The sequence below is a fragment of the Anticarsia gemmatalis genome, chromosome 8, assembly GCF_050436995.1.
Source record: "Anticarsia gemmatalis isolate Benzon Research Colony breed Stoneville strain chromosome 8, ilAntGemm2 primary, whole genome shotgun sequence".
In the NCBI taxonomy this organism is placed as follows: Eukaryota; Metazoa; Arthropoda; class Insecta; order Lepidoptera; family Erebidae; genus Anticarsia; species Anticarsia gemmatalis.
This window is the reverse complement of record NC_134752.1, coordinates 5,675,760-5,696,848: the sequence shown is the minus strand read 5'-3', so window position 1 is coordinate 5,696,848 and position 21,089 is coordinate 5,675,760. Positions and strand designations below refer to the sequence as shown.

The window sequence follows — 21,089 nt, the reverse complement described above, 5'->3', positions numbered from 1 at the left end:
GAAACCATTCTTTGAAATTTTGTGGTCTACATTTGCTCAATAAACATTAACACACTATAAAGCTATTTTAGTTAAAATGTTTATATATTATGTTTTCTCTTTTTTATTTCGCTAAAGAGTGAAAGAAACAAAACACTATAAGCCCTTCATAACTTCATATATTTTTATGAATAAGAGTGTAAACCTTTCATCAAATGTTTCCAGGCCAACACCCCCATCACCGACACTAGTTGCTCAGATCGACTCGTCGGTCGCCTGCCTGTGGTTGCTCACCCCTCTCTCAGCCGGCACCGCCGTCGTTGCAGTACTGGTAGCTGTTTCTACCAACAACTGGCTTCATACACAAGAAAACATGCTGAACCCATCGTACAACGGCACGGGGAAGCATGATCTAGTTGCTAAGCAGACCGTGTCTGGCTTGTGGAGGTTATGTCATACAGATCGTGAGTGTTTTTTATTAATTTTTAAAACAAAATGTATCCTGAACCACCTTTTCACAACATTTTTTAGTTCCTGTTCTGTGTATTTGTAGTCATTCTCACGCTAACTTTCGATGACTGTATATCTAAATTAATCTGTAGATAAATATTTTGTTCAGTATAAAATATTGTCCTCTTAATTTTTATCGATATTTCATATTTTTAAATTACTATCAAAGCTCTTCTTGATACCTAGACCGACTGTGTCATCGTTTCTTTTTTTACTATTTGTAAGTCTTAACAATATTTGTTTGTTACTTTCAATTTAGGTTGTTTTCAATATCCAATCCAGATTGAATACTCTTCACAATCTACAGCTTTTATAACCCAATGCACGCACTGTCATTAAAGCACCTTTCATATTCAAACACGTATTGGCCTACATACGACTGGTACCTACTTTTTAGTACAATAGAGTACGAAACTTCCGCGTGTGTCGCGTTGCTACAATGCGTTCTGGTTCCGCCACGCGACGCTCGGGAAATGCATTGTCCCACAGTCCGAGGCCGGCCCACTTTCGTCCCATTTACAGAGTCCACTGATGCGTCCGTTACCGTCCCACCCTTTATGACTAGTCCATTTCCTTCATTTAATAGCACTGGTGTTTTGTAGCGATTTTTCAAAGTTAACGGCCTTACTTTGCTGTTGTTGTTCGGATTTTTAACTTTTATACCTTCATATTTCTAAATTATGCTCTGACTTACTAGTTTCATGTACTAGGAAGACTATATCGCACTCCTAGATGAAAACTCCACTAAATTAAAAAACATTTTTTTCAGAAACTGATAAAACTGATTATCTTAGATATACAAAATCAGTTTTTACATAAATAGTAGTTTTGATATAAAGGCCAGTGTTCGATGGCTTGGTTAACTTTGGGATTTACAATATAAAGAAGTTAGCTCGTCTGAACTCACTCAGCCCTAACTCAATATGACACAATGTCTTTATTCTTATATACAAAGGACGCTACAAGAATAATATATGTAACGTACACGCAATAACGTTACGCTATTTGTTTTCCAGCTGGCAGCACAGTGTTTCGGTGTGTCGATATACCATATTTTCCATTATCACAATACGCGCCTGATCCGAGTGACTCAACCAACGCCATTCCATGTAAGTTAACTTTTTACTTTTCATCTGAGACTTGTAGGATTTTTATTTTAAAAGTTGCCTTAAATGTTTATAACATTTTAGAGAACAGCACAATAGAATTGATGCAATCAACCTGTCGGTTCCCCATAATAACTCGTCTATTGTAAAACTTGAAAGCTCACAAACTACCAAAAAATATTTCGCTCTAATTAAAAAAAAAACCCGGTGGCGAACAAAAACAATAACCCAAACAGAATCCTTCACGCGCGAAGCGACTTCTAAAGCAACAACATGCATAAAAACAATTTCATTCAACAATTTCAGACGTGGTAACTCGGTCGGCTGCACCACTGTTGCTAGCGGTGTTCACTCAGGCAGTCGGGGCGTTATGCTGCGTCCTAGGCCACTGTGTCAAAGGCCGACGGCTCTGCACTTTCATCGCCGGTGTGCTCTTTATTATTTCTGGTAAGTGCACCGCATTAAAAATGTCTTCATATTTTTGCATAAGCGTGCCTACATTCATGGTGAAATATGGCACGCCGAAATGTGTTAGCGAGAAATGTCGACCTCATAAATTGTTTTTCTACAAGTACAATTTTATGGAAATGGATATTTTTTGCTAAATAATTATGAAACTTGTTTTTATATTGTACTATAAAAACACTGTTTGAAAAAACTTGAATGAGTTATATTTTTCTATTACAGGTTTAATAATGCTGACCGGGATCGTCATGTACATATCCGTATTTAAATCACAATTAGGCCACAAGTTACGATACATGACTGTTTTTGATACGCCTAGAATGTCATATAGCTATGGATACTCATTTGGATTGTACATAAGCGGGTTTGTAGCCGCTGAACTAGCAGGTACTTCGGCAATATTTCTATTTCTACAGTGGTACCAAAAAGACTGGATAACAGAGCTCACAGAGAAAGCTAAAGCAGACTGTCGAGCTTGGGATCGCGAGTATGCCTTCACAGAATTTAGAGAACGAGATTCAACGTTGTTAGAAAGGCGTATGATGAAAAGAGACACGTATCCACCGACAGGGTCATCAGCGGCGACGCCACGCGAGAGGCGGCGCTTCGTGTTCGACGGCGACGAGATGCCACACTGTTCTATACACAATAAAAATAGAAGAATAAACTTAAGTTCAGCCTCGCTGAAAGATCTATCGTCGTCAACGCTGTACGGTTTTCCAGCAGCACCGCGGCCGACAGCGTGTGACAATTACTTCGAGGAATTTAAAGAGGTGCCTCAGAGTGCGAACACGTTAAGCGGTTTGAGGAGTGCGTCCATTTTCCAGTCGCAGGCGTCTGTCGCGAGCGGGCGGTTTCTAGACACATCTGCGGTGGAGCCACCACCGTCACGAGAAGAAGAGATGGTGACGTTCGGTGCTGGCGCCCGAGGGTGCGAGGAACCGCCCCCGCCGCGACACGACCGAGCGGTCGGCACTGACCCCTATCGCAGAACAACACCTGTTTGATCCATGAACTTGGGTTACCCACCCCGAATATAAAGCATATCGAGAAATGATAAGTGACAATGTTAATTCACGTGCTATGTACTAAATAGTTATGATTGTACTTAGCAGGTTACGGATACAATTAAGAAGTGTCTTTATGAAAGTACATAGGTGCATACGTGACTTGTGTTATGAAATTTTTAATTGTTACAATTCCTTAAATAAACACTGCCATTTGTCTACATAATGTTTTTATTTTATAAGTGTATTGCGTACGATTTTAAAGTTATATAAACTATGAAATGACACGTTAGACGTCTACCCATCGGAAAAAGCAACAAATAAAATTTTTCAAAGGTTGAGGTAATGTTTTATTGTATTTTTGACAAAAGAGCCACCTAGCGAGCTGAAAATGTACTTTCATTTGTTATAGACTGGTAGAAACATGCAAGCTGATGAGAGTTCAAAGCTCAGACTAAAAGGGCGGTAACTAATACTTACTTTGCCGACCAGATGGCGCTGATATCAATAACGAACTTTTTTCTTTTCGACTATAGGAAAAGTTTTTGAATGAAACGAAACAGAATCTTAAATCTTATTGTAATAAGTAACATTAGCCTGAGGAAGAGTAAAGTCCGGCCATATCACTGGGGCCCAGAAGCACATAAATAACCAAGTGAGAAATATTGTTATGACTGTAGTTGCTGCCCCTGCTACTACCTGCAAAAGATAACTTACATTTTAATTTTTGCATGGCAGTGCGATACAATATTAAGTTCGAATATTTTTTGAATAAAAACTTCTTTATAATGATACTGAATGCATATCATAACTGCGTGTGTGATTAATTAGGGCAGTGGCTTAATTCTCTGAGTGCGTTAGTTCTCTCCTTTTCAGAGACCAATAGAGACAGTCCCTTTCATTTATAACTTAATCGACTACTTTTGAGTCCGCTTTTAATTTAATCTCGATCACGGTTATGCCGCGATATGAATAAACTTCCTGAAAATCTATCATATTTATTATTTTGACACGAAAGAAAGATTCACATTCTGTTCTTATTTGGTTTTGAATGTTAATGAAGAAAATAAAATTAATAACTCGTCTTACCATTTTAGAGGTAGGTATTTTAGCTGCACCTTGTATAATGAGATTACCGGGAGTACCAACAGGCAAACAAAAGCAATACGACGCTGAAAACCCAGCGGCAATATTGTACCATAAAGGATGCTGACCCAATCCTAATGCCTGTATAGAGCAATATAAATTATTATTACTTCACAGAATATATTATGATCATCAAATTCTCTGGCCGTGGCTCGTGGCTTAGATCGATCTCTGAGGCTAAGCCACGCTTGCCGAGGTTGTTTTACGGCTGGGTGACCATTTTATACTTATCGAGCTCCTTCGTGTCTCGGAAGGCATGTTAAATTTTCTGGTGAGACTGCAAGCCGACTCCAAAATAGTTTGGAAGAAAGGTTAGACTTAAAAGCGAAATAAAGAATATGTTGACTTACCAGTTGCATTGCTATTGGCACTATAACATTAGCAATAGCCACGTTAGAAGCAAAATTGGTCAAAGACACGGTAAATATGATAATCAATAGAATCACTAAGTAATTTGGTAAAGTGTTGAGACTTTTGAGCATGTTTCCAATTTTTCCATTCAAGTCCGAATATTCTTCTTTAGCTGCCTGTGACAAAGCAAAGCCACCACCTGTTGAAGATAATAAGGTGAAAGAAGTAATAATATAGATTTACTACGGGTTAGAATCTTAAATATATATTAGAAATAGCTTGCAACCTTCACATTGTACACTTTAGTTTATGATAAATAAATATATACCTATCACTTCAAACGAAATCCACAAAAGTCAAAAAATGGAAACGTATCAAAGGTGACTTCTGGTAGAACAGGTGTCATGAAAATGTAAAAATCTGTAGATTCAGTATAAAATAGTAGGCATAGTGGTGTTACCTAAGAGGAACATGAAACTGTAGGGCATCACGTCATTCAGTACAAACCATTGAAGAATTGATGGTATTGGTTGTTTTGGTAAATCCTCCACTGCAACATTATAGTTTTTAATTAGTATTATGCTTTACCGCCCGCGACTTCGTCCGCGTTGAAACCCTTCTCGTGTTAATCCCAATCCCTCGGGAACTCGGGGATACAAAATGCCTATGTGTTATTCTGGGTCTTCAGCTACCTACACACCAAATTTCATTGTAATCGATTCAGTAGTACTTGCGTGAAAGAGTAACAAACATCCATACATACATACTCAAAAACTTTCGCATTTATAATATTAGTAGGATTAGTAGGATGCATTGTTGTAGCATGAAATGCATAGGTATTACAATAATTCTATTAAACGTTGGTCCTCAGGAGGTTTTGAAGGGCTGTTTTAATCACTTGTCTATGACAGGCATATCACATAATATCAACCATTTGATTTATTGATAAGAAACAATATTTTGTAAAGCCAAATTTATGCTTAACATGTACTTATCTAATATGCATTTTACCTTTAGCTGTGAAGTTTTTGAAGAAATCCATGTTAGAAGGAATGACAAACATCAGGAATATAATTAGCACTGCTGCGGCTGAATCTAAAACGCTGAAAAGAGAAAATATACACAATCACTGGACTATGGGAATCGCTAATGTTGTGGGATATAATCTTCCATACTTAATATAAAAATAATTTTATGTAATGGCTTATTTGTTGCTTAGCGCAAATCTTGAAGCAGTTGAGTTGAAACGATTTCGCTAATTATATTTTTTTTTTTGTAATACTCCTTGAAGTATGTAGAAGGTTCTCATGGAGAGAAAAATAAAAAAATGCAAAAAAATAATTTTAAAATTAAAGAATCGATGTTCGCCGGGACAGCTAGTAGTCTATATTTAATTAAGAAAATGATTTAGATATCGTCGGTTATAGGAACATTTGTAAATCTACACCATAGATAATTAATGGATAAAAAACGTATTCAAGAACAGATAGACACTATTTTTAGTAAAGCAAGCGGAACATGGATTGTTTAGAAGGTTGGTATAAAAAAACCCAAAGTAATGCAAAATGGTTGAGCCTAGCTACCATCCTCAGCATTCAAACTGAAGCGCTAGTTAATATACATATAACTATTTCTAAATACGTACGCATTTTTAACCTTCAATCCATGGCGGTCAGCGATCATGTCGCCCCAACCGTAAAATATTTGTGGCGAACGGCAGAAAAACATTACCATTGCGCCAGTAAAAAGTATTATAACCATCTGAAATATAAAGATTTTATTATTAACTTCCGCCTTAACTTACTCGTTATCTATACTTAAAGCAGCAGCTGTCACAAAAAAAATCCATCGCCTTTGGTACATTTATAATCTTACTATTTCCCAGTAGGTAATTCTTCCAAATTTTTTGAAGTCTTCCTCTACAGTTATCTTCGCGGCGCGTAATCCTTCTTCAGACAATTTAGAATTTTGAGCGGCTTTGCTCTTAGGCCTAAAATAAAACAGATTTATTGCCCTATTAAGGTCAGGTACATAAAATCGGTGGACCTGTGTACCAAGATGTATGATATTGTATGGAGATGCATGAAAAGGGAATTACCAAGTGGCGTTCTTTAATCTTGGTCTGCTCCTTCGGGAAAAGACCGGGATTTTATGAAAGTACGCAGTCACCATTTCTGGTATTAGTTAGTTTTCATTAAGTATGTGTGGAACGAACAGTATGGCAAAATTAATCAAACCTCAGAAATCCAAAGTAGACCACGAGCATGCTGAAATACATGCCAATTTCCATTAAGAGCATATAAGGTACAGAGAAAGCAGAAAACTTTGGAAACGATAACAACTCTGGTGCGTCTGGATATGCCCTAAAAAGAAATAGTATTCGAATTAGTCTCGTAAGGCTTAAACAATAGAAATAAACATGTATTTAAAATAGTATAGGTACTTTTGAAATAGTCCTTTGAAGACCAAATTGGTTGCCGTGCCCACTAAGGTGCCTATACCACCTGAAAAGAAAAACACGTCTGTGATTTAATTTTTCAAAGCTAAAATTAGTTGAAATCTAAGCCTGAGTGTTGTGAAGACTCTGGGTTATTTTTATAGTGTCAATAGTTAAGTTTAACCTTTTACGAAAATTACCATTAACTTTTGTTTATGATGGTTAGAGAGGCTACCTGCTTGCTTGCAGTAGTTAGCGCGATTTTCTACAATCGGTACTATATTGAATGTCACTTTGTCGTATAAAACGTGCTTGCTAAATAGATTTTTTTTACAATAGCTAGCGGGTAGCGATTTTTGATTGAGGTTACTTAACTTACCGATAGTTGCCGAAAAGCTGGTTGAACAGAAGTAACAGACGGTCACATCAGAAGCATACAATTCACCAGTGCTCGAAGTCTCGTAAATTTTGAGTAGGTTTTGCTAAAATTATAAATATTAGGTATTGTTAATTGATAGAAATCTATCAACGATATCCATACAATTATTTTGTTGTTAATAATTTTAACTGCAATACATTTCTAACCTATTTTAAAGTGTTGAATTCGTTAAAAATAGTTTTATCCTCTTTCTATTAAAACGTTAGGAAAAATATAGAGTGAACTAAATATTTTCAACATTCTGTAAGCTACTTACATCTTCAAAAACTTTAAGTAGAGCAAAATTAATTGGAACCATCATAGTCGTTGCAGCAGTGTTAGTAATCCACATGGAGACAAACATCGTTGTGAATGACATTGCAAACAATAGCCTATAAAGAAATACTAGTGTTCAAATAAAGACCAATTAAGACCTACAATAATAATTGCCAAAAAGTTAAAGGTACCTACAATATTACATTTCAGTATTATCAACCACTAGCGACTGAAGACATTTGGCTAGCTATTAACAAAGTATGAAACCTTGATCAGCGCCCCTAGCGGTTGTATTAGAAAAAAAAATGGTAATATTGAACTGACAATTTCTCGTTATTTGATAATACCGTACTTTTTTAGGGCAAGTCCATCTAGAGCTCCCGTTTGAATAGCTCCTAGCCTTACTCACCTTTATTTGACAGGTTCTTTTCGTGGACTAGGCTAGGTGCTATTCGAAAAGGTACTCTAGACAGACTACCTCCTTTTTGTGGACCACTTTGTAATTAAATGCAATAAAATACGATGCATACCTGTAATGCGAATAACCAATAGCTCTGATAGCACAAAGTGCTAGTCTCTTGTGCAACCCTGACTGTTCTACAGCGTACGCTAGCCCCATGCTTCCCAAAAACATGATGATTGTATCCTGAAGATAAATAATTCAAAACTAAAAAATCAAAGTAAAGTCAGGATTATTATTTCAAATAGACGGTTTTACCCTATAGACGGAACATGCCACCCTGACTATACCTGTATTGTGGGACTACTTCATGCTAGTTGCTGAGAAATTATCTTGTGAGCAAAAACTATTTTTTTTTCTCATTTCAGTGTCAAATGCTCGCTAGTCGATTCTTTTTTCTCTAATTATGACGGTAAATACTCATGAAATTATAGCAAAAAATAAAATTCTCATTGTGTTCAAGTACTTACGTTGATATAACACTTGCAGGTTTCACCTGTACTCATAATACCAGTTATTGGGAATATTAGTATCGGTAAGAAAGAGGTAACTGGCAATGGGATACATTCCGTAACCCAGTATGTTGCCATCAACACTAAGGTATAGGCACACCATTGGTACTTCTGGAAAAGAAAACCTATGAATTAGTTAACATTTTTCGTTCCGGAATATTACAATTGAGAGGTATTTTTGGGTGCGTTAGTGATTTAGCAGTGTTTGTAGAAGGAAGCAGGTATGAATCGACCAACCACATTACCTAAAAACTTCTCTTCTTGTCAGTGTCAACAACATTGGGCAATTCGTGGTCTCTTTCTTATGTTCTCTGCTATGTGCTATTGATATGCTTGCAGAAAATTACACCCTTAAAGCACCTTAAGCGGGGTCATGATGACACCGTTATTTAGCATTAACACTTTAGACAAATACTCAAAACTGTTAATGCCAAATTGCACGCAATACATAATGCGTGGCATACCTCTATATAGCCCAAGATCCCAGGGCCCCCAGACGTTACTTATTTTTGAAGTAACGAATTTTACGGTATAGACACTCTTCTATGTGTTTAAGAGTGTGTGTGTACTAACTAGAAACTTTGATTCATGTAATTTACCACCCTGTAAGAGTGAACTATTCCAACCATTCTGTCGAGCAAACTACATCGCAAGTATATGGAATAATGCACATACACAAAATTTACCTGGTTTTAGTCCAGAGAATAATGGGTGGACATTGGATGAGAACCAATATCAATTTTACTGGTTCGATGGCGATCAGTTACCAAGTCTTGTCAGTGAATTACTCGAAAATGAATCAGGTATGTTAAGTTCACATCAAAATCATTTTTTATATGCACAGCAATTCATACCTTCAATAATGTTTTTTGTATTTTCAGAAGATTCGAACAAAGATAATAACGATGATGACGACTTGAATAATGAAATCCAGGATTGGTTCGAGGATGAAAGTCGAAACTCATATGAAGCTAACTATGAAGATTAAGACTTAATTAAATAATAATGGAAGATCATATTTTTACTGCATTTCTATATAAATATAATAATAATAAATTGTCATTTAACTCAATAATTTGTTGTTGAAAACCAACCCTTTGTAGGCAAAAAAAATAATTGTTTCGGGGAGCTTAATAAAAATTTTAATTGTGTCTGGGAGAATGTTTGGCCCTTCAGATTGGTCTGGCTGTACACAAAAGAAATTAAAATAGCCCCCCCAAACATCATATATAAAGCAGAAGACTTCGAATATAACAAAAGTTCGATAATTTTTTTATGAGGTTTCAAGCGTCTGGGAGGAATTACCGCCCACAGAAACGGTCTGTCAATATGAAATATTTATTTTTAATAATATTTTATGTGACATAATATATATAAAAATCAGCACTTCGAATTTAACAAAAGTAAGTTATGTTTTTGTCTACCTTTTCTACCTGCTACCTGTGAACGGGCCGCCTAGACAAACTAGTTAGTACACACACACTCTTAAACACATAGAAGAGTGTCTATACCGTAAAATTCGTTACTTCAAAAATAAGTAACGTCTGGGGGCCCTGGGATCTTACTCTAATAGCTCTGGCTTCAAAAAAGCCAATACACACCTTTAAAGTGGTTGAATGTCAATACTTATTATCGCATAAATTATTACAAACGTACCCAAACACCTTCATTATAGTTAATGTTTCAATTCAAATAATTAAAGTTAATTATATGTAATTTGTGACATACCTCAGGTGGAAAAGGAGCCAGTATAGGAATCAGAAGTAGCGGTGCTAACAAACACACTAGGTCACGCCAATGCATAATTAAAAATAAATACAGCCTCAGTTTTATTGTTAAAGGAGAATCATCTTCCCTGAAATTTAAATCACAAAGCTCAGGTAAGCTAGGACAACATAAGTAGGTTTTCAACCAGTAAAAACAATTCTAAAGTACAAAGGCTTATGTTGTCATATTTTTATTAAAATAATGATAAGAATAAAATTCTTGGAGAATATCAAAAATCAAGGCTAGTTTCACAGCTAGTGGATAAATAATAAATAACCTTATAAGCTAACCAATACAACCATATTCATAAGTAGAGAAACTGGCCTTTAAAAGCATAACTTAACCAAGACCTGATACTGATTAGAGTTTTCAAAGAATTTTAGTATGATTATTTACTCACGGAATTTCCAAAGGTTCTTCTTCATTATTCGGCTCTGGTTTTGATATTGTTTCTTCCGTATCCATCAGAATCAATGCTTAAAATTGTTGATAATTTGAAGCTCGTGTCCGCTATAATTCAGTAACCTCATTTGTATGTACGATCTAGTTGGCTTCATTAAATTAGTACATATAAACCCGTTCATTAAATTTAGATGCAGATATTTATTTAATTGTTTCTTTTTACCTTTTGGTTGTAAATCTATCAGAAGTAACTCATGAATGATCACGCTAGCTATTCTTAAGCCTGATACGACGGCGATGTTTACTTTCAGACACCCAAGGGGTAGCACTTGTTGTATCTGAACTATCTAGTAAACTAGCATCATGATTATATTCATTATTCATTTATTATTTTATTGTAACGCCAGAAGGATACCACATTGCCGATGTCTTTCAAAAAGGTCTGGTGCGTAGTACTCGTAACCGGCAGTCCTATATAACAAGATGTATGGATGAGAATGAGGCAAGTGAAGTCTTTAAGGATCGTTATTTGGTTTCTGCCTACCTTTATAGAAAAATATTTTAGTATATATGTACTATTTTATTCTGTTGTGACTGTGACTTGAGTTAGTACTACGTATTAAGTAAATACTTGAAAGCTTGAAATCTATGCCACACATAGTAAAAAGTATAGACTATATAATTAAAAAAGTGGTATAACGCCTTGAAGCCTTAAAATATAAGAGAAAAAATATATTCCAAATACAAATAGATGTCAATGTTCATAAAAGTTTCACATTCATTCAGTTTTTTGAGTTTGGCAGATATTTTTTTCCTGTCAAGTGAACTGCATGTTATTTGCTGAATAACTGAAATATAATACACGATGCCACCGTAAGTATACCCATAATGGAATAATTTAAATTATTTAGATTACTAGAAGTTTTATACGTAAAACTAATATACTATCATCCAAGAATTGACTTAATTCTAAGCCAAGTGCGTTTGACACAACATGTTTTCTTCTTCCATTCGTCGTCATTGGCAGTCAAGTCCGTTTACATTTCATATTCAACACACATGTATTATAAGCCTTGTGTATTACAGTCAAAATGTATATTATTTTGACTACTACATAACTTAGCAAACGTGTGATAACCGGGTGCAGTGTTGACATCGCATATTGCGGGCAACAAATCCATTATCACAATCTGGTGCCTAAATAATATTACTAACATAATAACAACTGTTATAGTTTAAAAAATAATAAATTGCGCGGATTTTTAACCTAAAATTAAATTTTCAGAAAACAGGACGGCCTTTGGGTGCGGTTTTTACGATTCTTGTAAGTGTTGAAATTCTTATTATTAATGTCTAACGACTTTAAGGAGTATTGGATGCAAGGTTTGCCACTGGTACAGGTAGACAATATTGAGAATTTGGAACATGAGTGACCGCAGGCTCATGCAGCAGGTGGTTAGTTTTATACAGATACTTAACTTTATTTCGGAAATACAAAAAAATTAATATGATTGATAATATTGATAAACCATGCATGCAAAGACTACCAAATGAGTTGGGCCTAGTACCCTTAATACAAGTTGTCTTGTCAACTTAGCAAGGGTGCCAGTGGCTTCATCTTTTCTATGTTATGTTAAAACTATTTGTAATATTATAATTAAGTACAACTTTATATTACGTTGCAAATAAATACATTTATTATTATTACCAAGTTTGCAGACTATACAAAGCGTTGATATTATAAATGTTTTTTGATGAACGAAATTGTAACTACTTATAGTGGTCGGGGTCCGCCTCCAGAAACGCCATGTACGCTACTTGATAGAGGCAAAAATATCGTAAGAGTTCACTGGAAAGGTGTGTTTGGTGTTTTACCACCTTTAATTTGGCTAGCTGTTGATACATGGGACTTGCATGATGTGAGTATAAATATTTATTTCTTTGTACGCTCTGTCACTCCGCCTTTACAGTAAAACGAGGAAAAAGGGAACTACGTACTAATCACTTTTTTATTGGAGGTCTTAATTGTAATTATCATTGTTGTATAAAAGTCGCAGTTTGTCCGAATGTTTAATTTTGCAAATGTATGCATCCACTATGTACAGAATAATGTACCTACCAGAAAAGATTTTTCAAGAATAATGACTACTTATTTAAAAAAAAATGGACTTGAATAATTAGATTTGTTAATTTTGTTTGCAGGAGCAAAAGAAAATTCAATTGATGTGGATATTTATAGCTTGGTTCTTCCTGTTTCGACCAGTCAGCATTCCTGTGGCAGCTCTCATTCCGATATTTTATTTGCCTTTAAGTGCCGCGGCAGTTTCGTCGTTGGCCTGCAGTTTTTATATGTCTGTGAGTTATTAGCTGCTTATTAGTGTAATCATGCCACAGTGGAACAATTAGCATTAACACATAATACATGTATTAAGAATATAATCTATACTTACTAATATTACAAAGCTGAAGAGTTTGTTTGTTTGTTTAAACGCGCTAATCTCAGGAGCTACTGGAGGACTCATTAAAATATTATCACGCTACGACTAATAGGAGCAGAGTACCAGTAAAAAATGTTTCGAAAACGGGGAAAATTTTGATCCATGTTTATTATGTGACGCAAGCGAAGTTGCGCAAGTCAGCTAGTAAATAATAAATATAACCCATTGATGTCCCTCTGCTGAACAATTGTCACCTCCAGTAATGAAAGAGGGGTTAGGCTTTGAGTCCACCATGTTGGCCAAGTGCGTGTTGAGGATTTTTAAAATAAAATGAATTAAAAAAAACATTTAATTTTAATTCTCAGTATTTTACTACCATTGAACCGATCATAAACAAAGACGTTTGATTAACTAGTTGTGAATAGTGTGGTTATATTACTAATATCAAATAACTTTCTCATTTCCATATTTTAGGATGACATAATGTTGTTCTTACTCGCTGGAGTATTGATATTACTATTGAATAATTCTGGAGCCGATCGACGCATTGCTTTGAAAATTATGACTTCAGGAGACGCCAGTACATTCGGTGCAACGAAGTAAGTGGCCTTTAGTTTTTACAAATTGTCTAAAGTGTGTCTTCGGTTAAATTCTTTGTAAATAGTGTTGGGGCCTACCATATCTGGTCTTCTACAAGATAGTTTTGAAAAGAAATAAGTCAACTTATGCCTATCGACTACCGACAACCCGCTTGGTATCGAGAAATCTTGTGCCTCAAGCGGGCTCCGTAGGAACTATTTTGGCAATACATTTAAAATGTCAAAGTTTGATACTCGTCAGTACAGACTGTAGAGAATCATTGCGCTACTGTTTATGGATGTAAACGCTTATCCTGCCAATGGAAGCTTGCGGACAGATAATTTTTTGATTTAATGATATTAGAGTAGATCAGATGAATTACTAGAAGTTACATTAATGGTACTTAATTTAAATACACAGGATGATATTCAAATGCGGTACTGCGGCTTTCGTCACGTCAATGTTTAGTAGTCGACTCATTGCGACTTCCATGATTACTGAATATTATACTAAAGCAATGGCGAATGTAGAGGTTTGTTAATATTTTTTATTAATATCGTACAAATATCAATTCAAATTGCAAGTGCGTACTACTTACCGCCTCCGTGGCGCGGTCGGTAGTATATCCGACTGCTTTTCACGAGGCCTCTGGTTTAATTCCTATGTCAGGCAGAGTGGTATTGAAAATTTTAATTTATATAAGATATTTCTCAATAGCAGCCCGGAGTTTTAAATGTAAATGAACTCGCCCCCTGTTACATGGGACTTACGTTGTTAAGAGCGAAACAAGGGTTTATCTCATGCACCATTGGCTAGACCGGGTAGGTACCTAGACCGGCCTAGACAGGTCTGATAGTATGTAAAAACAAATTACTGACTTTCTCGGAGGCAAATAAGTAGTGAATAAAGCAGCTGCACAAAGTTATTCGTTACCATTCGCGGGACAGATCAAATAGTTAAAATATTTTTATAATTTATTCGTTTTAATCAAACTGACTCTTGTTGTAATTGCAGTATAAATACGGCAGGTCAAAAGATGAACCCAAACTATCAGAAGTACGTTACTTAGTGAACAACGCGATCCAAACATCGTCGTCAATCGGTAAATATAAATTTCATGACGTCTGCTACTGTTATTATAATTTGTTGTAATTTTTCTTGTGAAGCATATGGACTCATTCAATCAATAAGCAGCCATAGAACTTAGATAACGTAGACCTTTTAAGAACACAACGAAGATAACATTTATGTTTTTTCTTTGAAGTTCTTATCCTATACACTTAAATGTGGAATCGCAAAATGGTGACATAATTTGTTGGTTATAAGGACCAGTTGGTTATTGAATACAATTATGTTACAGGTAGTGTGGCTATAATCCATTCTTCATTCTCAACGCTGTGTTTCCGAGCTATATTTTATGCGTAAGTAAACAATATCAACAAATAAAGTTTATACAAATGACGTTTTTAAACTATCGTCAAAAGACTTTTGTGACAGCAACTTTTTTTTATTTGCAGAGGAGCTGGTGAAAAAGCTGAGTTTCCCGATATATTTAACTATCTACAATATTCAGCTTTTGCGTTCCCCACGGCTCTGATTATGTTTATCGTTAACATTATCTATTACATTGTTATAGTTGGAAAGTAAGTATTCAATAAAATAACTTATGCTTTTAATATAAATTATGAAACAATATCTTAAATATTTCCTGCAATGCATGTATTGTTATTAATTTACAATCCATGTTATAGAGATGTGGATCTCATTAGGGAAACCAAATTAAGTTTTAGATTTAAGTTTTTTAATGTTTAGTTTGTAATATTGTATGCCAGTTATATTGAATGCTGTGGTGTGCATGTCTCTAACAGGTATAGCACACGCCCATTTATTTCATTTTTTATGTTTTTTTCCAATGTTTGTGTTCATACTGTTGACATGCCTCTAATAATAAATAAATAAATGCGACCTTTTTCTATTTTTTTCTATCCGTTACATAGAGTATGTTGAGTTGGTTTCCATTATAATAATATATTTCTTTTAGAGTCGCTGGAAAGCCGATGTCTAGTTATACCATGAATATGGTCCAAAAGGCACTCCTGGATAACCAAAATCAGTTACCCCGTAGACCGACGATCCACGAGATTGTAAGTAGCACAAATATATTCGCATATTCGTTTTAGATTTTAAATGTATGTAAAAGACTTTTGGACAGATTTGGTAAACCGATGCCTTATAACCTATTAACACATACGGTATTTTACCCCGGGATTTTTTTTTAAATGCGGATTAAGTCGCAGGCAAAAGCTAGTTTATCGAAAAATTTGGTGTTACATTGCTCTTTGGTTTCAGCTCTCCTTAGTTGGTGTATTATTATCTCACGCAGCGTATTTCTCCCGCCATAGTCATCTCGGAGGTTGGGCTAGTATGTTTTTCTCCAAACACGAATTATCAACAGATCAACACTTTTTACCTAAGTAAGTAAAAAGTAGATAATATATTTGTGTTTTTAAAGGATTATAGAGAGCGCATTTCGAGTAACACACAAGGAAAACATTAACCGGTGTGATTAAGACTTCGTGTGTTTGATTTATAGCCATAGCCTCATAGCCAGTTGCGCTCGACACGAATCTGTGAGTTAAGCAACTCTTTGCAAATAAATTTTGAATTTGGCCGGGTCATTTCGTGGATGGGTGGCGGCATAGTGGTATTTGAACTGAGTGTCTCCGTGCTTCGGAGACCACGTTTTTAGTCGGTCCCGCTTAAGATAAGTCGTCAAGACATATCAGAGGCCTTTCGGACCACTTGAACAGTTTTGCCACTATAGGTTGACCATTGACCATACGATAAAAATAATAATAAGATACCATCTCAAGTAGTATCACAAAGTTTTTCCACGTGTTCAAATCGCTGAGAGCTAACCGCATATGTAAGTTATAGGTAATAAAAACAAATAAACAGATGTGAAGATTTTTTGGCCTTTAGAAAACTACATTGCGCTGAAGAACGAACGATATCGGCAAATTTGGTGTATTCTAAAATTATGTTGTTTTAATTGTATTGTTTATCTTTATTGTAGTGTAAGAGATGCGACTGTTGCGGCAGGGTTTGTAATTCTGCTGCATGCTGTCCCTATAAGTGTTGAATTTATAAAATACTTTACGGCAAAAAGTAAGTGTGCTTGTTTTGATATAAAAACCTAGTAGTTGTTAAAAAGTAATGACTTATCTCACTATCTGACAATAGCCGCCTTTACACACACACACATTCTATTGCATGTTCTTAGGAGTCGAGCGTACAGAATTACGCGCGGGAAAGCAGCGTAGTCTTCGCTCGTGATTTCTTCGCGGGTTTGACAGGTCTTTCCTTTCCGTGGTCTCATGCTCGATAGTGTCTGTGTGTGTGTAAAGGGGAACTTTATTTATGATAGCACGATGTAGTTATAGCGACTGAACATTATAATAATATCTGATGATTTTGACCTTAAAAAAATACTTATACGAATTATAATTTGCAGAAAGAAGTGAATTACCGAAACCTAAACCAGCGTCTCCTATTTTGTGGTGGAAATTCGTTGATAAGAATTTGAATTACGCCTACTTTTTCTTGTTAGGTGAGATTGTTTTACTACAAACGGAAACGTATGAAAGAATGTACGAATATAATCACAAGAACGAGTATCAAATTATATTCAAATTTCGCTCTAGTTCTAATTTAAATAATTTTGAGATATTGGGAAACTGAGTTGCGATAGTGTTAAAATATTAATATAATATTTTTTATCTAGGTTCTGGCATTGCGATCCTTAACATGGCTCTACAAACCAAATTGTGTGAAACTATCTCCGAGCACTCTGGTTGCGAAATTACTAAGCATTCGTGGGATATATCGCTTTTAATAGTAGTAGTTATCGCTGCGTTATTGTCAAATGTGGTCTCATCAACGGCCGCATGTGTAATATTTCAACCATTCGTCATGTGTGCGGTAATTATAATATTATTTGTGTAAGAACGTTATTCTGAAATCTATCTTATATCAAAGGATGACATCTAATTGCAGGCCATCAAGGGAACACTTCCTTGGCCAAGCAAGGCCTTTATGGGAGCGTTAGCCGTTGGAATAGCAACAAATTTTGGATTTATGTATCCATTTCTTTATACACCGGCTTACTTCACGGTCCATGTCGGAAAAGTACCTCTGAAGAAAATGGTGACTATACAGAATTTTGAAAATAATATGAAAAGAATCTGTTCTCTGAATTCATGTTTTTTTTTATATTTCAGGCAATGCTAGCAGCTGGGAGCGTTGTAGTATGCATTCTTGTTTTATGGTTGTCTCTTGCTCACTTTGCGCCAATCCTGTGGGATGCTGCTGACGGCTATCCACCACTCTCAGGAGAAGAAACTCCACCTCCCGACGAATAGACGTGCTCTTCTCGCACCCCCTACGTCTTCGTGAACCCTACCCGGGCGGTTTGGACATTGCTCTGTGCGTCAATTGACAGAGCTGTGCGCACGGTGTCAGAGTCGATTGGGGTCTCGGTACTGTAGATTTAAGATATTATTTCCTATAAACCGTTGGTCTATCGTCACTTTGCTGGACATGCGGTCATTTTCTAAATGTGCTATTAGTTATGCCGCGTTTGACAAGGCTTGTACAAGTAGATGCGACTCTATTGGATGTTATTCTTTGCGTTATTTTTGCAAAATGCGGCTCGAAATCAGTAGTCCGATGTAGCACGCACATTGTCGGAATGCCGAGCAGCGTACAGACCTTAATTAAAGAAATTTAAAATTCGTCATCATGATGCTATTGTTGGCGGGCAAATTTACCAGTGTCTGGCTTTAGCAAGCCTTAGCGTTGCGAGTGTGTAACATTTCGTCGCCGCAACAAATTAATGCATTGTATGTCTCATCTTTGTTCCGACAGTGCGTGACTTTTTACACGGCAAGTTAATTTCGAAGCTGTGTACACAATTAAGCACAACTATTTAGTAGATTTATATTTTATTTCCGAAGCAACGTAACTGACGGGGTGACAACAGCTGAGTGTTTAGTTTTGTTTTATTTTATCTAAATAGCTGTTACAAAATGTATAAAATTGTCGAATGCACTGCTGGATGGAACGTTTATTCTGTAAGAGTTAAGAATGTGCTTTCCTCGTAAGGTGTCATCTCCACGGGTAAAAGTAAGCGGTATATCTCATTCTTTATTGGCAGGTAGTTTTCACATAGGCATTGGCCCGATTGCATAATAATATCATCACGTCATTTAAATGATGGAGTAGAAGCAATAGCCAGCTTTACACACACACTCTATCGCGCGTTCTTAGGAGTGTACGGGATTGCGTGCGGGTAAGCCAGCGCGCTCCTCGCTCGCGATTCGTGGACTTTCCTTTCCCCTTGCACACCCTTTATTCCGCGCTTTATCCCTCTTTCACGTGCCATTATTGTTTCAAGCGCAATAGAGTGTGAGTAAAGGTGGCTATTCTTAGTCGACTATCTGCCCTGAGTTTACCGTGAATCCAGGTACTACTTTTACAAGTGTTCATTTTATCAGATGTTTTAGAATAAAATTACAGACTTACCTACGCGTGGTTATATTTCGTTGAGATGGTACCTGAAATACAGTCAATCTGAGTAACTTTGAATCATTTGGTAAAATTGACACAATGGATAAATGTTTGCAAGACTAAAATAAACTTTTATCAATTGTGTTGGTTTCATATGAAAAAATAATCGAAACTAGTTCATATTCCCACTGTCAATGTTACCCAAATGATTCAAAGTTACCCAGATTGACCTTAATTGAGCTAGTTAAATATATTTTGTAATTTAAGTAAATTTTAATATTATTATAATGTATTTAACATTGACGTCCTAGGCTACTTAGTGTGTGTGTGTGAATTGAGTGAGCACCCTAAATAAAATTTAATAATATATACTAGTCATTTAGTAAAAGGTGTGAAACAATTGTAAAAACAATCTTACAATTTGTAAAAAGATAAAACATGAGATATATCAGTTAATGAATGCTCACTCAGTTCGCACATACGACCACCCTGAATCTCAGAACGTATGAAGAATTCATGTAAGATTTATGTACTACTCTTTAGTAAAACCTTTATAAAGTTGTCGTTTTAGATATCAATCGCCAAGGGCCGTATAAAAAAAAATTACAAATACTTTCATATGCTCACTCAATTCACACACTTTGAAAGGACCCGATTTCTTATGAACAAACCATAATTTCATTTTGTTATAAATCTTGTTTTATTAAAAGGTATACACGTGATTTTGTAAAATACAAAGCGAACCATAAATGTAGCACGTTTTGTAATAGTTAATTAATATAAGTGCTCACTCAATCCACACAATTCTGAAAAGTTATAAACGTTAATATCTTTGAATTTATAAGGATTAGAAAGCTATAAATTGTGCTAGTTTTAGTAAAGAAAAGTTACTAAAGATTTGCCATTTTACATTTAGTACTCTCAGTTTACTCTAAAAGATATTCAACTGTTTGTGTTTCAATGAAAATCTGCCATACTGTAGGGTTGTCACGCTGGACATTTTTGCTGAACTAAAATTTTATTTATTTTATAATGACCTTTATCTACGAGGTCAGCAGTAGGACCTAACATGGGATGTTACAGTAAGGTCAATGATACACGAATTTGATTGAAACCATTTATTTACATAATGTAGTTTAATTAAAAAAATTACAAATTTAGATTTTTGGGTTAACAATCGTTGTCGATCAGGATGTAGCTTAAAGAGTGCAACAGAATATTTTGATCAGTACTTTCGTGGATATTAGTACAGTTGTCGTCGTAGCAAAAATATTTCTCGTTTGATAAATAATGACTCTTATAATGACCAATGCCTGTTAAATCTAAAGGTGCTACGAATTCGACCGCACCAATACTTCTATACAATTTATTTTTAAGTACAATTGTACGGGGCACTTTACTTAGCGCTACTGCGTTGGTGCCATTCAAATCAAAAGAAATCACATTTGAAATAATATAATAACTAGTTGCTACTCCCTCACATGACGCACATTTTGATTCACCTTCCGACAAAGAAATATCTAGCTGTTTCTAATAGGCTGATATCAAAAATATTAATCATATCTATATTTAAAGGTCAACGCAGTAGCGCTAAGTAAAGTGCCCCGTACAATTGTACTTAAAAATAAATTGTATAGAAGTATTGGTGCGGTCGAATTCGTAGCACCT

At 35.6% G+C, this 21,089-nt stretch overlaps 3 protein-coding genes and 1 long non-coding RNA gene across 5 annotated transcripts in view; 3 read left to right on the top strand and 1 right to left on the bottom strand.

The window, feature by feature from the left end:
* Positions 1 to 3,288, top strand: part of stg1 (stargazin-like protein) — a 72,222-nt gene extending 68,934 nt beyond the window's left edge. For both annotated transcript variants that reach the window (XM_076117620.1, XM_076117621.1), the window contains exons 3-6: positions 205 to 443; positions 1,506 to 1,598; positions 1,902 to 2,042; positions 2,283 to 3,288. In XM_076117620.1, the coding sequence (XP_075973735.1) occupies positions 205 to 443; positions 1,506 to 1,598; positions 1,902 to 2,042; positions 2,283 to 3,067 (1,258 nt within the window). In that variant the 3' untranslated portion in view covers positions 3,068 to 3,288. The remainder of the gene's footprint in view (positions 1 to 204; positions 444 to 1,505; positions 1,599 to 1,901; positions 2,043 to 2,282) is intronic.
* Positions 3,289 to 3,627: 339 nt separating this feature from the next.
* LOC142974792 (protein I'm not dead yet-like) lies at positions 3,628 to 10,959 on the bottom strand. The gene is made up of 15 exons (XM_076117312.1): positions 10,835 to 10,959; positions 10,396 to 10,522; positions 8,626 to 8,778; positions 8,226 to 8,341; positions 7,697 to 7,811; positions 7,381 to 7,483; positions 7,008 to 7,068; positions 6,802 to 6,927; positions 6,440 to 6,554; positions 6,210 to 6,325; positions 5,576 to 5,667; positions 5,025 to 5,114; positions 4,564 to 4,763; positions 4,157 to 4,294; positions 3,628 to 3,766 (listed from the first exon to the last, which is right to left on the bottom strand). The coding sequence occupies exons 1-15, from the start codon at positions 10,897 to 10,899 to the stop codon at positions 3,635 to 3,637; spliced, it is 1,749 nt and encodes a 582-aa protein (XP_075973427.1). The 5' UTR covers positions 10,900 to 10,959; the 3' UTR covers positions 3,628 to 3,634.
* Positions 10,960 to 11,589: 630 nt separating this feature from the next.
* On the top strand, positions 11,590 to 12,751 carry LOC142974648 (uncharacterized). Its single transcript, XR_012959578.1, has 3 exons — positions 11,590 to 11,709; positions 12,122 to 12,160; positions 12,617 to 12,751. It is a non-coding gene; the product is annotated as an uncharacterized LOC142974648 (long non-coding RNA).
* Positions 12,752 to 12,902: 151 nt separating this feature from the next.
* LOC142974886 (uncharacterized) lies at positions 12,903 to 20,536 on the top strand. The gene is made up of 14 exons (XM_076117457.1): positions 12,903 to 12,920; positions 13,039 to 13,191; positions 13,749 to 13,873; positions 14,274 to 14,385; positions 14,868 to 14,955; positions 15,214 to 15,274; positions 15,371 to 15,496; positions 15,895 to 15,997; positions 16,203 to 16,327; positions 16,930 to 17,021; positions 17,368 to 17,463; positions 17,638 to 17,834; positions 17,910 to 18,059; positions 18,134 to 20,536. Exons 1-14 carry the CDS (start codon positions 12,903 to 12,905, stop codon positions 18,272 to 18,274), a joined length of 1,587 nt encoding a protein of 528 aa, XP_075973572.1. The 3' UTR covers positions 18,275 to 20,536.
* The last annotated feature ends 553 nt before the right edge of the window (positions 20,537 to 21,089 follow it).

Coding starts and splice junctions, on each gene's coding strand:
- LOC142974792 (XM_076117312.1), bottom strand. CDS start 10,899: ATGGATACGGAAGAAACAATATCAAAACCAGAGCCGAATAATGAAGAA. Junction 10,523..10,834: donor GAAGAACCTTTGGAAATTCC/GTGAGTAAATAA, acceptor TTTAAATTTCAG/GGAAGATGATTCTCCTTTAA. Junction 6,928..7,007: donor TTCAAAGGACTATTTCAAAA/GTACCTATACTA, acceptor ATTTCTTTTTAG/GGCATATCCAGACGCACCAG.
- LOC142974886 (XM_076117457.1), top strand. Junction 13,192..13,748: donor CCTGCAGTTTTTATATGTCT/GTGAGTTATTAG, acceptor TCCATATTTTAG/GATGACATAATGTTGTTCTT. Junction 13,874..14,273: donor AGTACATTCGGTGCAACGAA/GTAAGTGGCCTT, acceptor TTAAATACACAG/GATGATATTCAAATGCGGTA.